The 22,731-nt window shown below is 55.1% G+C and overlaps 1 protein-coding gene across 1 annotated transcript in view; it reads right to left on the reverse strand.

Annotated features, from left to right (window-relative positions):
- The window catches only part of FAIM2 (Fas apoptotic inhibitory molecule 2), a 33,089-nt gene extending 10,616 nt beyond the window's left edge, over positions 1-22,473 (reverse strand). The window contains exons 1-11 of the mRNA XM_082741236.1: positions 22,345-22,473; positions 18,605-18,800; positions 16,162-16,262; positions 15,639-15,703; positions 15,185-15,238; positions 9,662-9,712; positions 9,281-9,320; positions 8,499-8,536; positions 7,879-7,966; positions 7,533-7,628; positions 5,794-5,847 (exon numbers count right to left, since the gene is read on the reverse strand). Of these exons, the coding sequence (XP_082597362.1) occupies positions 5,794-5,847; positions 7,533-7,628; positions 7,879-7,966; positions 8,499-8,536; positions 9,281-9,320; positions 9,662-9,712; positions 15,185-15,238; positions 15,639-15,703; positions 16,162-16,262; positions 18,605-18,800; positions 22,345-22,359 (798 nt within the window). The 5' untranslated portion in view covers positions 22,360-22,473. The remainder of the gene's footprint in view (positions 1-5,793; positions 5,848-7,532; positions 7,629-7,878; positions 7,967-8,498; positions 8,537-9,280; positions 9,321-9,661; positions 9,713-15,184; positions 15,239-15,638; positions 15,704-16,161; positions 16,263-18,604; positions 18,801-22,344) is intronic.
- Positions 22,474-22,731: the final 258 nt, after the last annotated feature.

Below are 22,731 nucleotides of genomic sequence, written 5' to 3' on the forward strand. Positions count from 1 at the left end.
CTTCCTACCTAAGCTTCACTCATCCGAACACCATTGGGCCCTGAAGCATCCAGTTCTGACCAACATATGTTCTTCCTGCCACCCTGTCCCTGACTCTGGGACTCTGCAGTGGCCTCTTATCTGGTCTCTCTGCCTCTTCTCTATCCACACTGCTTCTTGATAATCTTTCTTAAAACAGAGACTGTGATGTCTTCTGAGGTCCCCAGACTGGCCAGGCTGGGCAGGGGAGAGTTCTGTTCCTACTGGGCTTGTCACCTAATTTCTGAAGTCCTGTGCCTAGTTCCTTTCCTAAGTCTCCTGGCTTGGCTTCTTCATTCAGGTGGCATAGAGACCTTAGCTTCCCCAGAGGAGGCCCAGCTCTGAGGTAGAGCCGTATAAGCACAGAGGCTCAGCCACAGTGGGCAACCAGCTGGCCAGGCCCTTGGCCCCACCTGCTCTCTCCTTCTCCCTGCCCAGCCCTCCTGCTCTGTCCCAGCCCCTCTACCTTACCCCATCATCCCACCCAGGCAAGCCCTCACGCTCCCCTGCCTGACCTTCCATGAGCTTCTACATGAAAGCACTACATGAGAGAAGAGGGAATGCAAAGGGTGAGGAGGAGGAAGCCACCCTGAAGTACCTACCTGTGGGCTGACTCACCTGCTTCTATGGGCATTTGGGTCTGGTGCCCAGTGGGGGGTATGAGATAGGGGCGAGGCAGAAAACCCAAAGCCTCTTGAGAATGCACCAAGGCTCAACAGGTGAGGTGTTGGAGGGGCCTGTTCCTCAAGGCAGGACCTCGGTTTCAAGAAGCCTAGGCTCCCCACCCCCAAGCTCAGCTTCGTCTAGCCTGGCGGCTCACAGATGCCAAAGACTGTCAGGGAGGGGCTGACAGTCTCCAGGAGAGGAAAAGCTTAGATTCTAGCAGCCCTTCCAAGGCCCCAGCTGGGAGGATTGGGTCCGGGAGGGAGTTCCTCACTGGGGGTCTGGACCCTCCTCCGACAGCACTCTCCTTTCTCACACACCCTCCTTGGGCAGCTGGGCAAGGAGGCTCTGAGTGCTATCTCCTCATTGGAGCCACAGTGCTGGGAGGGCCCCTCATGGTGCTGAGAATTCTCCATCTCCTGGGGTAGGAGAGGCCAGGGTAAGCAGATGAAGAGACTAGGGGACCACAGTTTCCTTAGGACAGAGCGGATGCAGGAAGCAGGGTCAGACTGAGGCCAAGGAGATTCCGAGTGGGGGTTAATGGAAAGGCCCCAAGACAGTTCTTGTGGGGCTGGGCCTCTGATGGCCTCTGTCCACGTGAAACTCAGGGGAGGAGGAGAACGAATCCAGGGCCCCTTCTCAGTTCTTTCCATTCCCAGGGGACCCAGGGAAGCTTTGGCCTTCAGGGATTGCTTCCCCTCCTGGTGACCCAGGAGAACGAGGGGCAGGGGATGCATCTGGGGGCGTCACACAACGTGCTCCTAACCATTGTTTACATAATCTGCAGGAGGAGCCTGGCCTTGGCCTTTCTGTGTGTTGTTCTCCTAATGAGACATTAACTTGTAATTAGGCGCTGTGGTTTCTCCTCCCCTGTGACTCACTATGCAACTGAGGCTCTTTGCCCTGCTCTGACCAGCCCCGCAGCCGGCCCGGCCCCTCAGCCAGCTGGGCCCCTCAGGTAGCCATTCACTCCACAAACACCAAGGGGGTGCCTCCTGCATGCCAGGCACTATTCGAGGCACCAGGGATGCGGAAATCGCTGCCCTCAAGGGACTTCAATTCTGCTGCAGGGAGACAATCAACTAAACCAACCAGAAAAATCAAAGCATATGTCAGAGGATGAGAAGTGCTATGACGAGAAATAAAGCAGGGAAGAGGAGGAGGGAGTTGTGTGCGTGTGTGTGCGCGCGTTCACGTGTAGGCGTGCGTGCAGGCTCAGTCACACAGGATTGTAAACAAAGTGAACACTTGAAGGCGGGGACATGGAGAGCTGTGAGGGGATCTGAGGGGATGGACGGAGGCAGGTGCAGAGGTACTGGGCTGGGTGTGAGCCGGCCATGGTCAGGGGCAGCAAGGACAGAGTGGGGGAAGGGGCCATGGGAGGAGGTGAGGTCAGCAGGGGCTGGCAGGACTGGGAAGCGATCCCTGAAGGCCAAGCAGAGGAATGATCCGACCTCATTCACGGTTAACAGGAACCCTCTAGCTGCTTGCCATTGAGCACAGACTGTGAGGACCCCACCAGTGGGAGCACTTTGGGACATGGCCCAGGGAGTGGCCATGTAGGTGGAGACAAGTGGTCAGATTCTGGCTAGAAGGTGGAGCCAAGAGAATTTGCTGCGGGGCCAGATATGGTGTGTGAAGAGAGCGGAGGAGTGGAGGATGTCAGCAGGGCGTTTGGCCCGAGTGACAGGAAGGACGGAGTTGTCATTAACAGAGATGGGAAAGCTGTGGGAGAAACAGGGGTTCAGGGAGAGAGCAGGTGCTCAGTTTTCTGCATGATAGGTTTGGGGTGCCGCGTAGATTTCCAAATGTAGATACTGAGTAGGCAACCAGAAATTCTAGTCTGGAAGTCTGGGCTGGAGATAAGTTTTAGGGCCATCAGCATTAAAAGATGGTATTCAGTCTTGAGACAGTCTGAGATCCTGTAGGCAGTGAGGGTAGAGAGAGAAGAGCCGATGGCCCGATGGTGCTCAGTGCGAGTAGGGAGGCTAGAGGAAGACCAGACAGCTGGTGTCCAAGATGCCTGGGGCAGAAGGCGCTTCTGGGCGGAGGAATGAGCAACTGTATCAAAGAGGCTGAGTCTGGCAAGGTGAGGGCTGGGGGATGACCTCTGGATTTAGCAACATGGAGGCCATGACTGACCTGGTGAGAGCATTAAGAGGGTTGAGAGAACCGGAGAAGGATTTGGAGGAGAGAAGGGAGGAGAAGAATTGGAAATACAGGTCCCCACTCTGGCCGAAAATTCAACTTATGCCATTTCATTTTTACAAAAGACCTGCAGTAGCACCTGATTTCGCTAGCCAAAAGAAATCCAAAGAGGATTTTCACTTTTATAAAAAAAAAAAAAAAGCAGCTGTAGCATCTCCAGCATTTGCTTTGCAGCGAGAGCTGTAGCAGAGACAGCACGCACCCCCAGCAGCGAGCAGCGCCCCCAAGCTCCTTGCCTGGGAACTGTACCCAGCATCTCTGGCATCAAGCCGCTGCAGCTTTGAGCTGCGTCTGTGAGCTCCTGTGCTTTATCTCTATTTATTTTGTGCATAAGATCCGCAAGATGTGACCTAAGGCAGCAGAAAAACCCAAGAGAGGTCATTTTTGGGGTCTGGGACACTCAGAATCTCTTCCATAGAAATTAATGGTGATTGCTTCTTCACTTTTCGTTCTTCCAGTTTACGAAAGGTTTCGTAGGAAAGCTCTACTTCCTGGGGGGGCGGGGGGTGCCTATAGTCAGTGTAGATTCCTTAATAGAGCTTTTTGCTCTAAATGGGGGTGGCTAGAAGGGGGTGTGGGTCAAGAGTGTTGTTGTGTGTGTGTGTTTCCAGACGGGAGAAATTCTAGCCTGTTCCCACGCTGACGGGAATAACACAGGAGAGAGGGCAATGCCGTTGGGGGGAAGAAGCAGGGGGGTGGCTGGAGAGAATGCCCCAGCTTCTTACCAACTCCAAGCTTCTAAGAGTTGCCTTCTTGAAGGGGGACTGCAGGGGTGCTGGAAATGGCACCAGGCTGCCCCTTATTGGCAGTGGGACTCTGTGGCAGCCTGTAACACCCAGGGCTTCAGATGTGGAAAGCAGGTCTTGTAACATCAGACGCTGCCTCCCTCCCTGAGTTGTGGTGGAGATCCAATGAGGCAACAGGTGTGAAAGTGTTTTGTAAAATGTAAAGGGTGGAACAGATGACTGGGATTATTTTTATTATTCTAATAATACAGGGAATTATTAAACAAATTTAAGAGATTACTGTTCATCCAGCCCTACATGTATATACAGCCTTCCTGCTTAGCAGACACGCTAGCTGTGCCCCGATCCCCATGAAACCACATAAACTCCCCAACTCCCCACCGAGGCTCACCCACCTCTCACTCCACCCGGCAATACTGACCCAGCTTCTTCCATTTGTCTCTGGCAAATGGCGCCCTCTGAAGGTCTCCAGGCTCACTCCCCGCAGTGTGACCTGGCCTCTCTCTTTCCTCCTGGCCCTATTCCCTACCCCATCCTCCTCACTGAAATCTGTTTTAAGTAGGTGCTGCCTGGAGGAGGGAGCGTTGGTGCAGGAGCCAAGAGAAGTTAGCGCGGTGGGGTGACCAACCTTCCCGATTTGCCTAGGATTTAACGGTTCCCTCAAGAAGTGGGATTTTCAGTACTCAAACTGGGCAAGTTCTGGGTAAATTGGGATGAATGGGTTAACCTAGTTATGACCAAGACCATGGTTAGTTGATATGCCCTTATCTTGCTAGGAAACCAGACGGTCATTTAACTTCTTTGTGGTCTAGTTTTCTCCTCTATAAAAGGGAGGGCTTGGAGTTTCACTAGATTCCTTTTCAGTCCCTTCCAGCCTCGGCTTCCAAGCCAGAGGTCATTTCCTCATTCTGAAAACAGTTCCTGAACTCTACTATGTGCCACGCACTATGCTCTTCCTATTGACCACGGTGCCCTGGGCACAGAGCACTGAATCTCACACATAGTAACTGCTCAATAAAGACCCGTGGAGATGAATGATTCAATCTACCAAACCTCGTTCCTTGTCCACACCCCTCAAAACCCCTGTTCCTGGTTCTGACCCTCCATTTTTTCCAGTGTGTCACCCACAAGCTGGTGGACCCTATGAATGAGCCTAGAACTCTGGCCAGACTGAGCTGAGCTAAACATTCCAATGGGGGAGGGACAGGAGGCTCGGGTGGTGGCTTGTGCTAGCAAGGGATGTTTACCTTGTATGTTCTCTGAGAAGTCACCAAGATGGGCTTGCCCACCTCGGGTGGTAGGGGGTGTCCCAGGGCAGCATCACGTTCAAGTGCTTGGAGCCCACCTGAGCAAAGGGCCTGTGGTGGGCTGCTCCAGGCAGTTGTCTGTCCCTGGAGACCTCCTGTCTCCTGGGCCTCTGCTCCAGGCACGCCAGCCTTCCCCCATGTGGCCTTATACCCAGACTGGGGCTCTGGAGTCAGACCATCCGGGGTCGCAATCCCACCCTCCACTTCCTAGGATTAACGATGTGAACTTGGGCAAGTCGTTTAGTCTCTGAGTTTCAAGCTCCTCATCTGAATCTGATGGCAATAGATCCCATTTTATAGAGTTACAGTGAAGATTAAATGCACACAGAGGGCTTGCTGGTGGGGGGACGTACTCAATAATTATTAGCTATTGCTCTTATTGTCATTGTCATTGTCCTCAACACTCAGTTCAGTGAGAGTCACCACAAGTGAGCTTGAACTAAGTGCCTCTCTCACGCTTGGGATCTCCCTGGCTCCAAGAAGCCTTCCCAGATTACCCCTAGGAGAGCATTGACTAACTTAGTCCCTGTGGCCAGGGCACCCTCATTCTCCCATCCCCACAAGCAGCACTGGCCTCCCCAGGGCCTAGGAGTGCGTCTTCTCAGCTCTGTCCGAAGCTCTAATCCTGTTGTTACAACCTCCCTCCCTACCCACCCTCTGCCAAGCTAAGATGGTGTGTCTTGGAGACCAGAGAGAGTTCCCTGAATGCGGCATTGAGCCCTGACCCGCCTACAGGAGCTTCGTATGGTGTCAGGGAGGAGGACTGTGAGGAAGGCAGGGACAATGGAAGGACCTGGGGAGGTGATCAGAGGCTGAGAAGGCGCCCCCCCCCCCCAGGGAGCCACACTCACCAACGTAAACACGCCTGCTCCCAGCACGGCATACACTGCGTGAAGCCAGGGCACCTGGGGAGCAGACACAAAATGGGTTTAGGGGGATGGGGATGACGGGTGCAGGGAGGAGGGCTTTGTCCAGAGACCAAAGGACACAGCACAGACCTCGCTGGTGGATTCCATCTCTCACAGGACCTCCTGACCCTCAGCTGTCCCTAAGAAGCCCCAGAACACCAAGGGGTCCGTGATTCTCTGTGGGCTCCAGGTGGGTCTGGGGAACCCCAGGATAGCGTGATCATGGAGGGACTGGCAGGGCCGTTCCCAGGTGATGGTACTTGTTCCCTGCACACACAGCCCCAGATTCAGGCTGGATGAGGGAGACTCACCCTGGAGGACCCCTGTCATCCTCCCTGCCTGAGCCTGGCCTCAAGCTGCTGACTTCCCCCAGGGTGAACTCATCCCTGTCCTGTGCGGGGTCTGTCTGTTCCTCTGTAGGAGCACTCCTTAGCTTTGTCTGAAGGGGTGAAGGACTCAGAGGGGTGTGGGAGGGTGGGGAGGGTCCTCTGGAGCCCCTGGCAGCTATGCATGATGGGACTGTTTGCAGAGACAGGAACAGCACCCCTGCCCAACCTTGGCTCCCCCTAGGTCTCTGGGGCGTCTAGATGGGTACGGAAACCCAGCAAGTTTCAGTTGTGCCCCCCTCCATAAGGCCTTCTCCCAGAATATTCTTGGAAACACAAGCATCCCATTAGCCTGCCCTGAGTCAATAAAGGGTTCTTTGAAGCTCTGAGGCCCCTTCCTGTAGTCGCGCCCCCATCCTAGATACACAGAGGGCCCCCAGACCAGCTCCGGCTCCTCCCTTCGTCAACAGGATCCTGGAAAGTGCCAAGGAAACGCTAGAACCAATCCTGATGTCCTGGACTTGAAGCCAATACCCTGGGGGCTGGGGCTGGGCAGGATGGGGTGGGGAAGGGGAGAGCGAGGGTTGCTGGCCCTAGCCTGGCAGAAAAGGGGCAACGGGGGGTGAGCGGAATTTTGCACCAAAGGTGGCTAAGAAGAGCCTTGGGTGGGGCCTGGGGTGGGGGTAGAAGCACTGAGCCCTTAGTAGAAGTCTAATAGCCTCATCCCTAGGGTTCACAGGATTAAACCCCAGTCCCTCCTGTGATGCCCTCAGTCTGCCCCCTTCTCCATCGGCAGCAGCCTGACTGCCTCAGTCACTGGAACCTGTTTAGGCCTAGTTGGATTTCCCAGGCCCAACTGGACAGCTGAGATGACACTCTAATGGGGTAGGAGGTAGGCTCAGTGCCCCACTGCCCCACCTCCTGACTGCCTGGCCACCCAGATTCTGTCTCTCTGGACTTGGCTGATCCCTTGAGAGCTCCAGGGCCCTTCCCCAGGGTCCTTCTGGGCCACGTGGTCCTCTGGATCTCCTGTGCTCCCTTCTCTGCCTAGGGTTTGAATGTGCTATGCTCCCCACACATCCGGCCTCCCCTTCCCCCCAGAGGGGAGAATGAGAAAGGTGAAGCCGGATGTGGCTCATGGTGCAAGCAGGTGCCCAGGCCTGCCAAGAAAAGCCTCCTTGTTTGTTTGCTTATCCTGCCAACCAGCCCAGGACAGGTGCCAGGAGGGCTGGACAGGACGGCAAGTTGGAGGCCTTTGGCTCGGGGCCTTCCCTGGAGGGTGGGGGAGGAAACAGCAGCCTTGGGCGAGGGGGGCTCTCCCTCCCTCCCCGGGCCAGGCTGGGAGGCAGGACTCACATATTGGAAGGGCAGGAGGACGGCCAGGATGAGTCCACTGAAGAAGAGCGTCATGAGCAGCACGAAGATCACGCCTTGGCAGGAGGTGAAGTCGAACTACAGGGACAGGACAGGCGTCAGCTGTGGGGCCTGCCCCGGAGGGCTGCGCATTTCTGGGGGCCCCCGCTGGGCAGCGTGCTGGCCAGAAGGCGGAGGCCTACATGGCAGAAGCCAGCATTCCTCTTCCAGGAGGCGTCCCCAGACCCCACTCGTCCCTTTCACCTCTCCCTAGCCAGGGACCCAAACTTGGAGCTCCCCTCCACCCCCATCTCAGAGCCCTTGCCCTGCCCGCGAGCCTGAAGCTGACCTTAGTCTGGAAGCTGAAGACGGTGACAGAGAGGCAGACGAGAGCCGTGATGCCCAGGCACAGCAGCACAGATGTGGTGTTGTAGTAGCTGCAGGATGCCAGGCCAGGAGCTCAGCTTTGGGCGGGCCTTCTGGTCTCCCCGGCCCTCCTCCCAGGCCCACCATCTTCGTTCAGTCCCTGATCCCTTGACCTCAGGTCCTCACCCTGCCCCCTTCCCAGTGTCCTCCCTCTCCCTGCTTTCCCAGCCTCTTCCCTGAGAGCCTGCTTAGACTCAAACTTCTGTCAGAAGGATCTTGAGAATGTGGGAGTGGAGGAGGGTGGGGAGGGCTTGGTGCTGCCGCCAGGAGGAGGCTCACATGGAATGGGGTGATCAGCCAGTCTGGGGTCTTCTAAGCTGCAGCGCAAGAGGTCACCTTGCTCCTCTCCATTCCCCACCTCTGCCTCGCTGACCTGGCCAGGTCCCACTGTCACTGTTGAGTGGAATGTGTGAGAAGAGGGCTCCAGGCCAATGTTTCCTGCCTGCCTGAACCCCCTCCCCATCTGACTGCTATCTGAAGGGATGTGTTCAGGAGCAAATCCCCTCAGAGTGTGGCCCATCCCCCTCCACCTGTTCCCTTTACCTGGACAACATCCCAGTGAGGTAGGCCATGGACAGGGTCTGGAAGGAAAAGCAGGATGAGGGAATGCTCCAGAACTCAGCCTTCGGGGACCAGACACCTCCAAGGCCCAGCCTGGGTCTCCACCCCTGGTGTGCTTCCTTCAGCTCTGTGTCTGCCTCGCCCCCACCCCCCACACTCACTTCCACAGCTCAGGCCTGGTTGAGGAGTGTCCTGACAGGCCAGCACTAGCTGTCCCCTTCGTTCTCTGGCAGCCCTGTTTCTACCTCCTCCCCACCTTTCTATGACCTACTGTTCATTATTGGTAGCTCCTAGGATGCCTCATTCAAACCTCTTAAAAACAACATCACAGGGCGCCTGGGTGGCTCAGTGGGTTAAGCCGCTGCCTTCGGCTCAGGTCATGATCTCGGGGTCCTGGGATCGAGTCCCGCATCAGGCTCTCTGCTCAGCGGGGAGCCTGCTTCTCTCTCTCTCTCTCTCTCTACCTGCCTCTCCATCTACTTGTGATCTCTCTGTCAAATAAATAAATAAAATCTTAAAAAAAAAAAAAAACAACATCACAAAGAAGAGAGACAGTGGATAGAGTTGGGGGAGACTAAGCCCATCTGGAAAGAGAGGTGGGATGTCTTTGTGGCAGAAGTGGGATGAGGATGCTCTTGCTTCCACCAGTGACCTCACATTGGACATCCCCAGCCCAGATTTCCTGGCCCTCGAAGCCCATCCTCTTTCCCTCCCCCCACCATCTCCACTCAGCCTCTGTCCCCAGTCACCCCTACATCACTTACGAAGATGGTCAAGAGAATCAGGTTCCAGGGGAAATGCCTCCTGCAAGGCAAGACACCAAGGTCAGAGGAGAAGGTGGGGGGCACCAATAGGCACGGGCCAGGGTCACTGCCACGGGGAGGGGTTCTCGGTCTTGCCCCCATCCCCCACTCCTCAGAGTCCCTTCCTTCAGCCACATCCCCAGGCACCCCCATCAGTGGATCCACGCGTTCCTGTTGCTACCTCAGAGGCCCCAAGTGAAGGAGAGAGGGGCAGGCTTGACAGAGGCAGAGGATAGAGCCCTCTCAGACATGCACTGTACCCTGGGGGCGGGCAGGACAAGGGTCTGAACTTTCAAGACCCTGTTCATGCTCCCACAAGTTGCTCCTCGAGCCATCACATACCTAGGTCCAGAACAGCAGGCCAGGGTCAGATAGGTCGCAAAGAATACAGCGCTGTGAGAGAGAGGGAGGGGCCAGTCAGCCCGTGCCCCAAGGTCCCTCCAGCCAATGCCCTGCTCATTCTCCTCTCCGCCACCCCTGCCCTCAGGTGTCAGGCAGTAAGATTGGGCGAGGGGAAGGGGGTTGAAGACTACAGTCGTCCTAGAACCTGGCAACAGGCAGGTGGGCCATCCAATCCCAAAAGACAGGAATGGGCATTGGACGAGCTTCAGGAAATTCTGGGTCAGGGGTGCCATGGGGCAGCTCACACCCGGTCCAAAGTGGCTTCCCCAGACACTCAATACTCCATAGTAAGTTTGCATACGGAGTTTTCTGTGTGCCCGGCAGAGTGTGAAGTGCTTTAGGACTAATAATTGATGTAATCCTCAAACCTTCTTGCCCCAGAGTCCTAGCTTGTAACCACTGCCCTACACTGCCTCGGTCAGTCCCCTCCCGCCCTGCTCACTACTTGTCATCACCTTGTTGCTTTCTTGTTGGTCTCCCCAACTAGACTGCAAGTGAATCAAGGGACGGGCCCTCATCTGTCCTGCCAGCACCTGGCCCAGGCAGGAAGTACTAGTGACGTGAATTTCCGGATCAGGAGGCCATGTCCAGTGGATGACCGGCTGGGAGGTCAGGTGCCATCCAGCAACAGGAAGGGCTGAGGACTGAGAATTTTCTAGACAGCAGTGGAGGTGAGGACCAGTCTAGGAGGTGGAAGACGAGGGGCTGAGGACTCCAGGCGTGTGTCCATGCCTACCTAGATTGGTGCCAGCATCAGTGCATGGTCTCCAGCCCCCAGTGGGCCCTCAACAGGGCCCTCTTCCTCCTGGGTTCATCACCTATCCCACCAGCAGCAATTCCAACCATCTTTCCCCCACCCACAGACATCCCAGGCTGCCTCATTCCTGCATATCTGGCCTGACGCATCCCAGAAAGATTCAAGATGACGTGGGGCTCCCTTGGTTCCCCGCCTGCCATCTGCAAACACTGTACCATGCATTTGTGTGCCCTTTTTCCTGTCCTTCCATCCCCGGCCCATCGCCCCAGCCTGGGCTCCAGGCCCCACCCACTCAGGGGTCCCACCATCTCTCTCTCTAATACCTCAGCCTTTCTGCTGGTGCCTCTCCTCCCACACAGCCCTCCTCAGCTCTTTCCCATCTTCGGCCAACATCTTCCCCAGTTCCAGCTACGGCTACTTCATCCAGCCTCCTGGAGAAGCTTCTTGAAACAGCTGTCCCCATTTCGTAGTATCCTTCTCCATCCCTGAATTACTCCCCAACCCCACAAACCCAAACCCAGCCCCACTTAATGAGAGCCGGCTTTGCCACAGCCCTGTGACCTTGTTGAGTCCCAGCGACACTTGTTAGTCCCTGTCTTAACCTGACTTTTCAACATCTGATCACTCCCATTGTTCCCCTGGTTCCAAAATGACACACTCCTGGGGCCCCTCCTATGCCCCAGGCCACTCCTTCCCAGTCGCCTTCAGAGAATCTAAATAGTCCCCGTTCCTTTGATATAGCATCCCACCTGGGCAATGTCCCCTCATGCTCTCCCTGGGGGCTCACTCCCCCAAGGACTCCCTCTAACAGGCAAAGGCTCACGGCTCCCACACCTTTGTTTCTCATCTAGATGTTCCTTCTCAACCCCAGACCTGAACAGGCAACTGCCAACTCGGCAGACACGGCCATTCAGAAATGTGCCAAACCCAGCAGGTCAGGAGTGAACTTGTCCTCCTCCCTGCCCCTGCTCCTGAGTCTCATCTTGCAGAGGACACTACGCACATCCACATCGCCCAACCAGAGAACTCTGCATCCTTGACTCTCTGATGGCCTCACCTGATTAATCACGGGGACCTGCCAATCCTCCTACCCAGGCTGCGTTCGGATCTGTCACCTTCTCTCCCTGCCCAATATCACCCTTTCAGGTGGGACCGCCTCTCTCTGTCTGGTCCTGTTGTCTCCAGCCCTCCCTTTCACCCTTTAAGCCCCAGATAGACCCGACCCTGGGACTCCCTTGTTTAGAATTCCCAAAGACCTGGCAAAGCCCTGCTTGATCTGCCCTGCCAACCTCCTCCCTGCCCTCTGTACCCTCTTAAAACGCCCACCACCCTCTGCTCCTGCTGGGAAGGACCAGCCGGCAGGGATGCCCAAGGCTTGGGTCAGAGGGGCTCCCTCCGTGCACCATAGACATTCCTTAACTGCAGCCCACGCCCCACACCCTACGGGCCTGTTCACCTGAACCCCTGCCCAGACGTAGCATCTGGTGTGACCTACTCATTTTGCATTCCTCAGATTAACCTGGGGCCTGGCAATGGTTAGGTGACCTTTAAATACATCTGGATGAAATCCAAAAGCATAGGGGATGTAGGAGCGGAGAAAAGCCTATTGGATTTAGCAAATAGGACCTTTCCATCATCATCTTCTCCTTTACTTCAGCTGCTCTCAAGTGATGGGGGACAGTTGCCCCAGTGACTGAGGAGTTCTTAGTGCCAAGGACCAGTGAGGGACAGCAGAATTATCCGGCCCCAGTTGAGAAACACTCCAGGATCTGCTCTCTTCTGGTCTCAACTTGAGTCACTGGTCAGTCACGTTGGCAATATTGATGATGATGATAATAATAATAATAATAACAACACCCTTGTCTATGTGCGTCCTGGGTGTGAGTCCTGCCTTCCTTCCAGACTGGGAGTATCCGAAGGGCAAGAGCCCACCCAGTCTCTTTCTCTTCCTAGCCCACAGCTCCTCAGCCCTCAAGACCAGGTATCAGAGGAAGGGCAGAGGGACATCATCCCCCCAGGGGTTACGGCGCCCGTTTGGAGCCCAACACTCATATTCTTAGCCTAGCTCTACCACTTTGTGTGACCTTGAACAAGTTACTTAATTGCAGAACCCCCTCGTCTCCTCCTTAGTGAAACAGCAATACTGGTACTGATTCACGGAGCTGTAGCAGGACAGAGAGTACGCACCCCAACATTTAGCACAGGGCCTGGCACAGGGTAAGGACTTGAGAGTGGGAGTTGTTATTACTTTTAGACTGACAATCTATTAGATTGACAATCTCCCAGAGAGGCTCTGACCCACCTCTCCTGGCTCTGGTCTTACCGTTTCTTCCTCTGCCTGCCAACCCCCACCCCCCATGCCCACAGCCCCAACTCCTTCCCACCATAGGGCCCTGAGGGAGCAATCAGACAATAATCAGACAATACGGCAGGATCCCTGCTAAGGGAGATGACTGGGGCCTTGAGAAGGCGGAGAGTTGAGGGGGGTGCTGGAAGGCCGCCATCCCAGGGGGCAAAGAATGAGTCACAGAAGTAAAAGAAAGAAACTTGCTTGTCAGTGCTGGGGCCCCAGGGCCTGGGCTGGAGCCAAGGTCTGTTTACAGAGTGTCAGAACAAGGGAGTGAGGCTCAGGTGGAGGAAAGCGTCCAAACCCAGTGTCCTCCCTCGGTGTGTCCCGCTCTAGGGCCAATCCCGGGGCAGCAGGGAGGTAGCCAGCACTTAGGGGAAGTGCGCAACACTACGAGGCTTAGGAAGCAAGAGCCTCACGTCTTCATCTGTAGAATGGGGATAATCCCAGTATCTGCCTGGTAGGCTTGTTTTCCGGATCAAATGATAATACCTGGAAAGCACTGACACGGTGCCTCACCATGGGAAGAGTGGTCTTATTCTTATTGCTATTAGGGGCTTGGTATGTGGTAGGAGGTGAGACCCATGAGGTCTCAGACCCAGAAGCAGGTTCAGGGGGGCAAAGAGGAGAGAGCTGAGAAGAGGGAAGGGGCTGGGGTGGGACAGAGCCACAGGCTGGCTTTCTGGAGAAGAGGGCAGCATTCTGGTGGTAGAATTTGCAAGTACTTCCAAGGCTTTGTGACATAAAAAGCGCAGGGTCCATGCCCACTCCCAACATCTCTCCGCCCACCCAGAGATGGGGGGAATATCTCCGCTTTCTGTCCAGAGATGTGGAGGTGAAGGACCATTCAATCTCGCCATCCATAGGCCGGATTCTCAGTGGGGTGGACTCTGCCCCCACTTCCGAGTCTGCTCATTCCTGGGCTGTGTCCCTGCCACCGTCGGCTCAGGACGTGGAGTCCTGCCGACCCTCCCACAGAAGGCCTGCTGAAGGGCCTGGGGACTCCATTCCTGAGTCCTCAGGGCACCTGAGTCTGCCAGGCGGTGCTGACGTACTGGGAACCATGCCAACCTGCCATGTGGGCTGGCCCGGGGGCAGTCCCTGGGGTCTCATTAGCTTACCACACAGTGCCTCCCTGTTCCCCTAGTTGTATACCTTTCTGTCTGGTCTGCAGACAGGCCCTCTGCCCTACGCCTTAAGTAAGGTTCCAGGTGTGAATGTCTCCTCCCCTGGGACTCCCAACTTGACTGAGCTACCTCTCCACTCCTCTGCTCCTCTAAAGAGCTGTAGAGGCCAGGACGACTCTCCTTCTTGTCAGTTTATGGCTGGCTTGTGTTAATTCAAAGCCTACTCTAAGACTGTTCTGGACTTGGGGTGGTCCAGGAGGCCAAGCCAACCTCTCCACCATATCTCCGCCCAAAAGCAGGCCTAGCACAGCTGGAGGGTGCAAGCTCCTCACCAGACATCCAGAACTTCCGCCCAATAAGCCTTCATGGCTCTCTGAGGTGTCTCAGATTCCCTTACATGGCGCCTTCCAGTCCTCCGCTAGTCTCGTCCCTTATTTACCAAATGGACCATAGGCTGAACAAGACTTAGGTGAGAGCAGTTCTGCTTTGAGCCCAGGGTAGTTCTGGCCTAGAATTATCCAGAATGACCCCTAATTGCCCAGATAAGAGGGTCAGGAATCAGCTATCCCATCAAACTTCTTCTCTTAAGTTACCTGCCACGCTCCAGAGGACAAGCAGGAGCTGAGTGGCTCGAGAGGAAGGGAACCTGCCAAGCAGAGTGATGAAGAGCACAGGCCTCAACCTGAACCCTGGATTTGAATCCCCAATCCACCACTGACTAGCTGTGTGACCTTGGGCAAATTACTCAACCTCTCTGAACCTTCAGTTTTCTGAAGTAATCCTTCCCAGTTGACTCGAGGATCGAATGCAATACTGTACATCCAGCACACAGAACAACGCCCAACCCTTATTAGGCACTCCGTAAGTGGTACCTATTACGATGAATAATTCATAGGCATTAATAACAACATTAATTAGAGTAGCAACATCATCATTAGTGTGGGCCAAGGTGTTCCAGGCCCCCTTCCCCTCAAGGCCAAGGTCTGGGTCTCTCCAGCTGGGGCCCCAGCCCCACCCTCCCTTCTTTGTGCAAGCACCAGAACCTCAGTCTGCTTCTTCCCTCCGTCTCAGATCTAAACACCAGAAGGGTCCTTCTGGCCATGCTCTTGTGAGGACAGTCTCCCTTTAGGGTGGGGAGGAGCCATGGGCCTGGCTTCTGTCAGGGGAGATTTCCCACCTTGTGCCACTGAGGGTTCTCTGAGAAGGGGCCTGGAGGCCTAGGGTATACTCACTAGGATGCCCAGTACCATCCTGGGTTGGCCTGGACATAGTCCTTAACGGGGTCACTGCAAAGAAAGGAGAGGGGAGAATCAGAAAGTGCCCTCTAGCTCCATCTCTGCATCCACCCTCCAGGGCTCCCAGGACTGGTGAGGAGAAAGGGGGAAGGTACCCCTGTGGGGCACAGGGAGCCCCACCACAGTCCTGGGCTGGGGTGGGGAGGTACCAGGTTGTGGGGCTGGAAGATCTGAGAGGATGACTGCCTTGTGGACACCTGATGGCCCAGAAACCACCAGGTCCTCTCCACCCCCTGCCCCTGAGTGGAGGACTCCTTGTGGGCACTCACTGAAGTTCCTTCCCAGCATGAGGCCATCTGCTTAGCCAAATCACTTAGCCAAACATTCCCAGAACCATCTAGCCTCACCACGGCTGTCCCTGGAAAGTGTCAGGTCCATGCCACCAACTCACCAGAAGGTAAAAAGAGCCACGACACCCAAGGTCACCAGCAGCTGGATCAGCAAGATTGTATAGACCTAGGGGTAGGAGGGAGTTCTGTTCAGCTTTGGAGAGCCCCATCTGTGGCCACAGAGACTTGGCCCCCCACTGAGGCTCAGGGGGATCCCAGCTTCCCAGTAACTCAGTCTCCTCTCTAGACCTGCATCCTATACCCTCCACTCTCCTTCTTGGGGGTCACTAGAATGGACTAAGGACAAGGTATAAAAAGAGCAAAGATGATCCAGAGCCCACCCCTACAGGACGAGAGGTCCCAAGTATTTAGAAAGAGGATGAGACACTGGGTTAGGCATAGCAGGAGGAAGTGGGCTGAAACCTAGGGACATGCTTCCCAGTAGGTACTGCCAGCTGGGGTCATTGGAGAGGGGGAGAGGGGTAGCCTCTGTACGAATCTGCAGACAGAAGGATGGACCAGGGCCTTCCCAAGGGACTCTCCCCACCTAACCCCGAGTCCTTGAGAGTTGGGAGAGGTGGTTACCTTTCTGATGAAGACTCGTCGAACTTTCTGGTCATCCCAGCTGAAGGTGGTGAAGAGCTCATGGTCTCCAGCGGGGAAACCGTTCTCATAACTAGAGCTGCCTGGATGGACATGGGGAGGGCCATGAGGGCTCCCAGACATTTAAATCATTTAAATGCTGCTCCTAGTGGCCACCTGTCCAGAGTTGACTTTTGTCAAAGTGGCTCTCAGGATTGGGCATGCCTTTCTCTCTAGCCCCGTTCTCAGACATCTCACCCAAACCCATCCCATCCCCAGATCACTCTCCCCACCTGCTTCTCCTGTCTGAGTCCTGAGAATAAACTGTCATCTCCTCTCCGCTTCCTACACGCTGGTTGGAGCTCTCCGGGGCCAAGCCCGGGCAAACAAATAACCACCCTTTACGTCCCCCACTTGTTTTCCCTGAACCTGCTGGCTGTTCTCCCTTTGTGGCTGAGAACCAGAGAGGGAGTCACCTAGCACATCCCAGGGTCAAAGGTCCTACCCCAGCTTGCTCTAAGGTCCTTGGGGTAAGAACTGGGGACTAGCTGGGGAGGAAGGACCTGCTGGTACCCCAGCCTGGAAGCAAGGCAGGGGGAAGACAAGAGAGGGAAGGAAAGCCAGGGCAAGGAGGGTATGGATGGAAATGAAGTTTGGGGGCTGCTCCCAGAACCCAGAGCCTAGGTATCAGGCCTGGGGAAGAGCATGGGATCCACAGTCAGAAAGACCAACATGCAGATCCTTCCTCTAAGGCTGACTAGCTGTGTGACCTTGAGCAAGTCACCAGCCATCTCTGAGTCTTCTCTCTGCTAGGGTCAGTGATACTCACCTCGTGGGGACCAAACTAGATGAAAGTGAAAGCCTATGGCTCTGTGCCTGGTAGGGACTCTGCTGCCCTCTCCTTTCCACCCCTCAGCTGGGCCACTCCTAAGACTAGGCTCTGTATTCGTCCTCTGTCATTTCAGTTCCCATTCTCTTCCTGCCATTTCTCCATGATCTTACTCTCCGGAGCAAAAACATCAGTTTTGGTCTTTCAAAGCCGAGCCTGCATCAAGCTCTTTGATGGCTCCCCACTGCCTTTTACTCAAGTTCAAGATCCTTAACAAAGCCTCCACAGCCTCCCCTGAGCCCTCAGCCCTGGTGCACATTCCTCCCTCCTACACGTTTCTCCAGCTGACTCTATTTTTCCAGCCATGTGCTTTCTTGCCTCTGGACCTCTGCAAATCATCATCTCCCAGCCCAAACACTCATTTCCCTGTCTCTTCACCAGGCTAACTCATGTAATCCTTCAGGACTCAGTGCGGATATCCCTTTGTCAAGGCAGCCTTCTCCGACTGCCGGGTGGGTTAGGTCAGCTGCCCAGGCCTCTGTCACTGCATGCTTGTCTATGGAGTCAGGTCTGCGAGGGCAAGTCTTGCAAAGAGATGCATCCCTGGAAATTTAATGGGGGCTGGACACAGTGCTTGGCACACACTTAAATGTTTGTCACATGTGGACTAAAATGAGGTCCCTTCCTGCCCCAGCAGTTCCCTGGAAAACATTACTTAAGGCAGCTAATCTCTGCAACCCAGAAATGGAAACTGAGGAAGGGGGAGAGAGGGGAAACCCACTACAAACCTGGGGCCTGGAGGCCCTCACCCTTTAATGTTGCACTTCTCTTTCACGTTCTGTCTACAGCCCCTGCCAAAGCCTGAATGGCCAGGACACAGAGTGGGAGAAGAGGAGAAAGAAAGCAGTCCTGTGGGTATCTGGGGCAGTGAGAAGGTTCCCACAAACACCAGACTTTCATTGGCCTTCCAACAGGTCACAGCAGGTATAGGGCTGCTTAGCTCTGGGCCGAGGGATTTGTGGTAAGGGGTGTGGACCGTGGTGGCCACTGCTGGTGAGTAGAGGCTCTGTCTGAGGTGTTATTCTTGAGGTTCCTTCTAGAATCTGCTGGAGAGGGTGGGAGTTGATAAGATGGGGGTGAAGGGTAGTTTGAGGAGCTGCTGAGGGAGGCCATAGGAGCTGAGGAAAGCTTGAAGGGGGTCCTTCCTTATAGCTTGTGGGGAACTGTATGTTCCCAGCCCTGAGGCAAAGCTCCCACAGTCTGCTCATCTTGACAGAGGGGCTCCCACTGGCTGTGATTCTTGGTCTGCAGAGAGCTGGAATTGGCCTGGGTCAGCCTGCCTACGAATTATGCCTGGCCATGAGAGGCACAGAGGCTGACATCCACACACCTCCCTCAAGAGTACTGTGACTGCAGACACTGTGTCTCTCCCTTTCCATGGAGTCCTCCTTGACCTACCTTTGGAAGAGTCCTCCAAATCCCAAGCCTCTGACAACAGAGCCTCATATAACAACCACACAATGCATCTATTTACAGGCAACTTCCTCCTACCCAGGTTTCTCATCTGGTCCCAACACTCCCCTTAATGCTCCTGCCTCCAGGAGCTCAGAGACTTACTAGGGTCCACATAGGCCCAGCTGGGATGGAGAGGCACGGCTGACGGGGCCGGGGGGAAGGCCCCTGCCTTCAGCCCCTCCCCAGAGGTGGCCTCCTCATAGGAGGGTGGGGCCGAGGGCACTGCTGGAGTTTCCTTCTTCTCCCCACTGGCCTGCTGCTGCCCCTCTGTCCCGGGGGCTTTGTTAGCCACGGAGATCTGTGGAGTAGAGGCAAGGAGAGACAGTCACAGACAGTCACCAAGGAAAGGGAGTCTTCCAAGTCCTTCTCACAAGCCCCTAATTTCTGGTACTTTCTCACCTGCACTAGGAAGGTTGGGGGCACAGATGAGAATCTCCCTATTTTATGCAGGATAGGAAATGTTATTCAGCCTTAAGAAAAGAAAGAAATCGGGGTGCCTGGGTGGCTCAGTGGGTTGGGCCTCTGCCTTCAGCTTGGGTCATGATCCCAGGGTCCTGGAATCGAGCCCCACATGGGGCTTTCTGCTCGGTGGGGAGCCTGCTCCCCCCCACCCCCCCTGTCTGCTTCTCTGCCTACTTGTGATCTCTGTCTGTCAAATAAATAAATAAAATCTTCTTTTAAAAAAAGAAAAGAAAGAAAGAAATCCTTCATTTGCAACCACATAGGTGACTCTGGAGGATGGTTACACTAAGTGAAATAAGTCAGAAACAGAAGGACAAAAACTGCATGATATCGGTTATATTGGGAATCAAAAGTAGCCAGACTCAAAGAAGCACAGAGGAGAATGGTGGTTGCCAGGGGGTGGGGGTGGGGGGGCACGGGGAATGGGAAGATGTTGGTCAAAGGGCGCAAAGTTTCCATTGTGCAGGATGAATATGTTCTGGAGATCTAATGTACAGTATGGTGATTATAGTTAACAATACTGAACTGTAGATTTGAAATTTGCTGAGAGGCTGGATCTTAAGAGTTCTCCTCACACACAAAGAAAGGTAACTATGTGAAGTGACAGGTTAACTAGCTTGATTGTGGTGATCATTTCACAGTACATATGTATATCAAAATATCTAGTTGGTGTACCTTAAATATGTAGAATTTTTATTTGTCAATTTGTCAATTTTTATTTCCCCCCACCCCAATAATGCTGGGGTGGGGGGAAAGGCTCTCCCTTTTTCTATAGATGGTTCAACTGGGCTTCAGGAAGGCCAGGGTTGGTCTGGGGCAAACACCGAAGCTGGAATAAAAACTTTGGAAGGAGACATTCTTAGGAGAGCCCACCCTTGGCGGTCATCATCCCTGGGGCAGAGAATGGATCGGAATGGTTCCATTGTCTCCCTGTGGTCCAGGGAAGGGCCTGGCACAGAGTAGGTCCTCAAGAATATCATGGAGTGAAAGTTTCTTTTCCTTAATCTCCCTGTTACCTTTTGCTAGTTGTATTCTGAGCCCGGTTTTAAAATGGGGGAACTGAGGCTCCGAGGGGAAGAATGACTTGTCCGAAGTCACAGACCGACACATAGACCACTGGGCTGCAGAGCCCAAGCACCCTCCATTGGGACTGGTCTCCTTCGGTCAGGCTGGAGATGACACTAGAAAAGTGGGAATGGGCGAGCAGGGAAACAGAGAGGGGTTGCGGGGATACGGGGACTGGAGGAAGGGCAAGAGGTTCCTGGTAAAGGATCCTGTTTTGGCCTTGTGTATTGGAATCTTAGCCTCTCTCCCAAACCAGAACAGAATCACAGGGTGTCACTGCTAGAACGGACCTGAGAAGTCACCTAGTTCCGCCCCTTCCTTCATCTTAAAGATGAGGAAACTGAGGCCCAGTGGGAAATGTTCCATGACAGGTTGAAAACTTAAGTCTATTTACACTCGGCTCTGCTCGCTGCCCCAGAGTGTCCACTTAAGCTTTGGTGAGAGGATGTGAGCTGGGAGGGCCTAAAGGCCGACCAGAGGGAAGACTGTGGGGGAGGGGCGGTATGAAAACTGAACCAACACCAAAAAGATTCAAACTCAGAAAATGAATGGGAGGGCGCCTGGGTGGCTCAGTGAGTTAAAGCCTCTGCCTTTGGCTCAGGTCATGATCTCGGGGTCCTGGGATCAAGCCCCACATCAGGCTCTCTGCTCAGCGGGGAACCTGCTTCCCCTCTCTCTCTGCCTGCCTCTCTGCTTACTTTTGATCTCTCTCTGTGTCAAATAAATAAATAAATAAGATCTTTAAAAAAGAGAGAGAGAAAATGAATAGGAGTCAGGTCTGGCTGCAGAAAGAATGTGTTAAGCCTGAAGGGCCCTAGAGCAAGGCCGCAGAGTTCATTCTTCGCAGGATGCTTCTGGCTAAGGCAGCCCAGAGGTGACTGAGCACCAGAAGATCTCTGCCTGCACACAGCCCCAAGGACCCCTGAACTGGAGGGTCCTTTTCACCCCCAGAAAGCCTGTGAGTAGGTGGGGGGAATCAGCGGGGGGAGGGGAGGAGGAGGGAGGACTGGGGGGTGAAGTTCTTCATTTTCACCAGCTCTTCATTTCCCCCCCTAGGGAAGGGCCTTGCAGAGCCCAGGCCTGTGGGATTGGGGCTCTGGCTCACCCAGGGGCCCTCCCGCTCCCCATCCCCCTTCATCACCCAGACCAGAAGGGTCACATCCAGGAAAATCCAGTTCAGCCCACCGAACCAAGTCCTTGGAGCCCAGATCCAGGAAATGGGTTATCACCTCTGATTTCAGCCCTGTCCAGAACAGGTGCTGCTCACCAGCCCCCACCCTGCTGATCAGCTCCAGAGCCTCCAGGGCCCTGCCCCCCTAAACACACACACACACACACACACACACACACACATCCGGCATTCCCAAGAGAGGTCTGCCCAGTGGCAGGAGGTGGTATCACCCAATGACATCATTTGGAGGTCTCATGAGATCAAAAACAGAGAGAGGAGGGTCTGAGAGCCCAGGGAAGGATGTCATTGGCTCTGAAGCTCATCTTGGTGAGAAGAAGGGGGAGTGTAGGGGAGGGTCCTCTCTGTTTCCTCTGCCCAATCCTTAGCACCCCCAAAACAGAGGGCCAGAAGACCCTCCCCCTTTGCCCCAGGTCCTGGCTGTTGTATAATTCCACAGGCTGTTGACGTTATGTAACTGTACTAGGCCAGCCAAGTCTCTGCCCCAGCCCCTCCCCTCCATTTCAAACCTAAAAATGGGGAAAAAGAGACGTTTCATCTGGTCCCATCTTGTCCCATGCCTAGCAAAAACAAAACCAAAAATCAGCATCCTGAGGCAGGATTGTCATGGTAAATGCCTCCCTGGCCCAAACACAAGGGCTGTGTCCAGACGGGGACTCATGACAGGGAGTTGGGGGGGGGGGTGTCTCTGTAGGGGTGTGAAAGATGAGCGGAGCGGGATCAGAATTGGGATTGGAGCAGGGGATCGGGCAGGGTAGGCATGGCCCCTCGGGCATTAACCCAGGTGCCCTCCACCACTCCCCCCACCACACCGCGGACACCCAGACTGATTCCTTAAGGGAACCAAGGCACCTGTGAAGGGTCCTAAGATGCCAAAGCGCACGGGGGAGGGGGATATGGAGGTGAGGGGTGGAAGGGAGGGGAGGTGGGCCTGTTGGGCAGGAAGAAGCCCTAACCCATTCTTTGAAATGGGCCTTTAGGTCCTCTGACTTGAACAAGGACCACAGAGGACCTTCGCACAAGCGCCAGGGGCGGATGCTCGAGTGATCCAGAGAGTTCGCTCGGGATGACAGGGAACTGGAAGCCGGAGGATGGAGGGTGGTGCAGGTGGGGGAGATGCCGATACCTTTCCTTGGGTCATGGTGCCGTGTCTCCGGGAAGGGGTCCCTGAGGCAGGGGCGGCCGCTTGGGTCACCGCAGCCTGCCTGCGTCTCTTCCCTCCTCCGCGTGGGTTCTAGCAACATCCACTGCAGCCGGGCCAGGCGGACCGGAACGTACCATTCCAGCGCGGGAGGAGGAGGGGGCCGGGGGCGGGCTGGGAGGCTGCTGCGGAGGCCGCTGCGGATTTACAAGCCCAGCGGGAGGAGGCGGCGCACCTTCCCCTCCCCTGTCCCCTCCGTCCGGTCCCCTCGTCCCGGGACCAGGGAGCGCGCGCTGCGGAGCCGCCCAAGTGGATGGGTCCGCGGGGAGGGAGGAGGCTCGGGGCTCCGTGACACCCTACCAGCTGATGCTG

This window comes from Mustela nivalis (genome assembly GCF_964662115.1).
Source record: "Mustela nivalis genome assembly, chromosome: 7".
NCBI classification, from domain to species: domain Eukaryota; kingdom Metazoa; phylum Chordata; class Mammalia; order Carnivora; family Mustelidae; genus Mustela; species Mustela nivalis.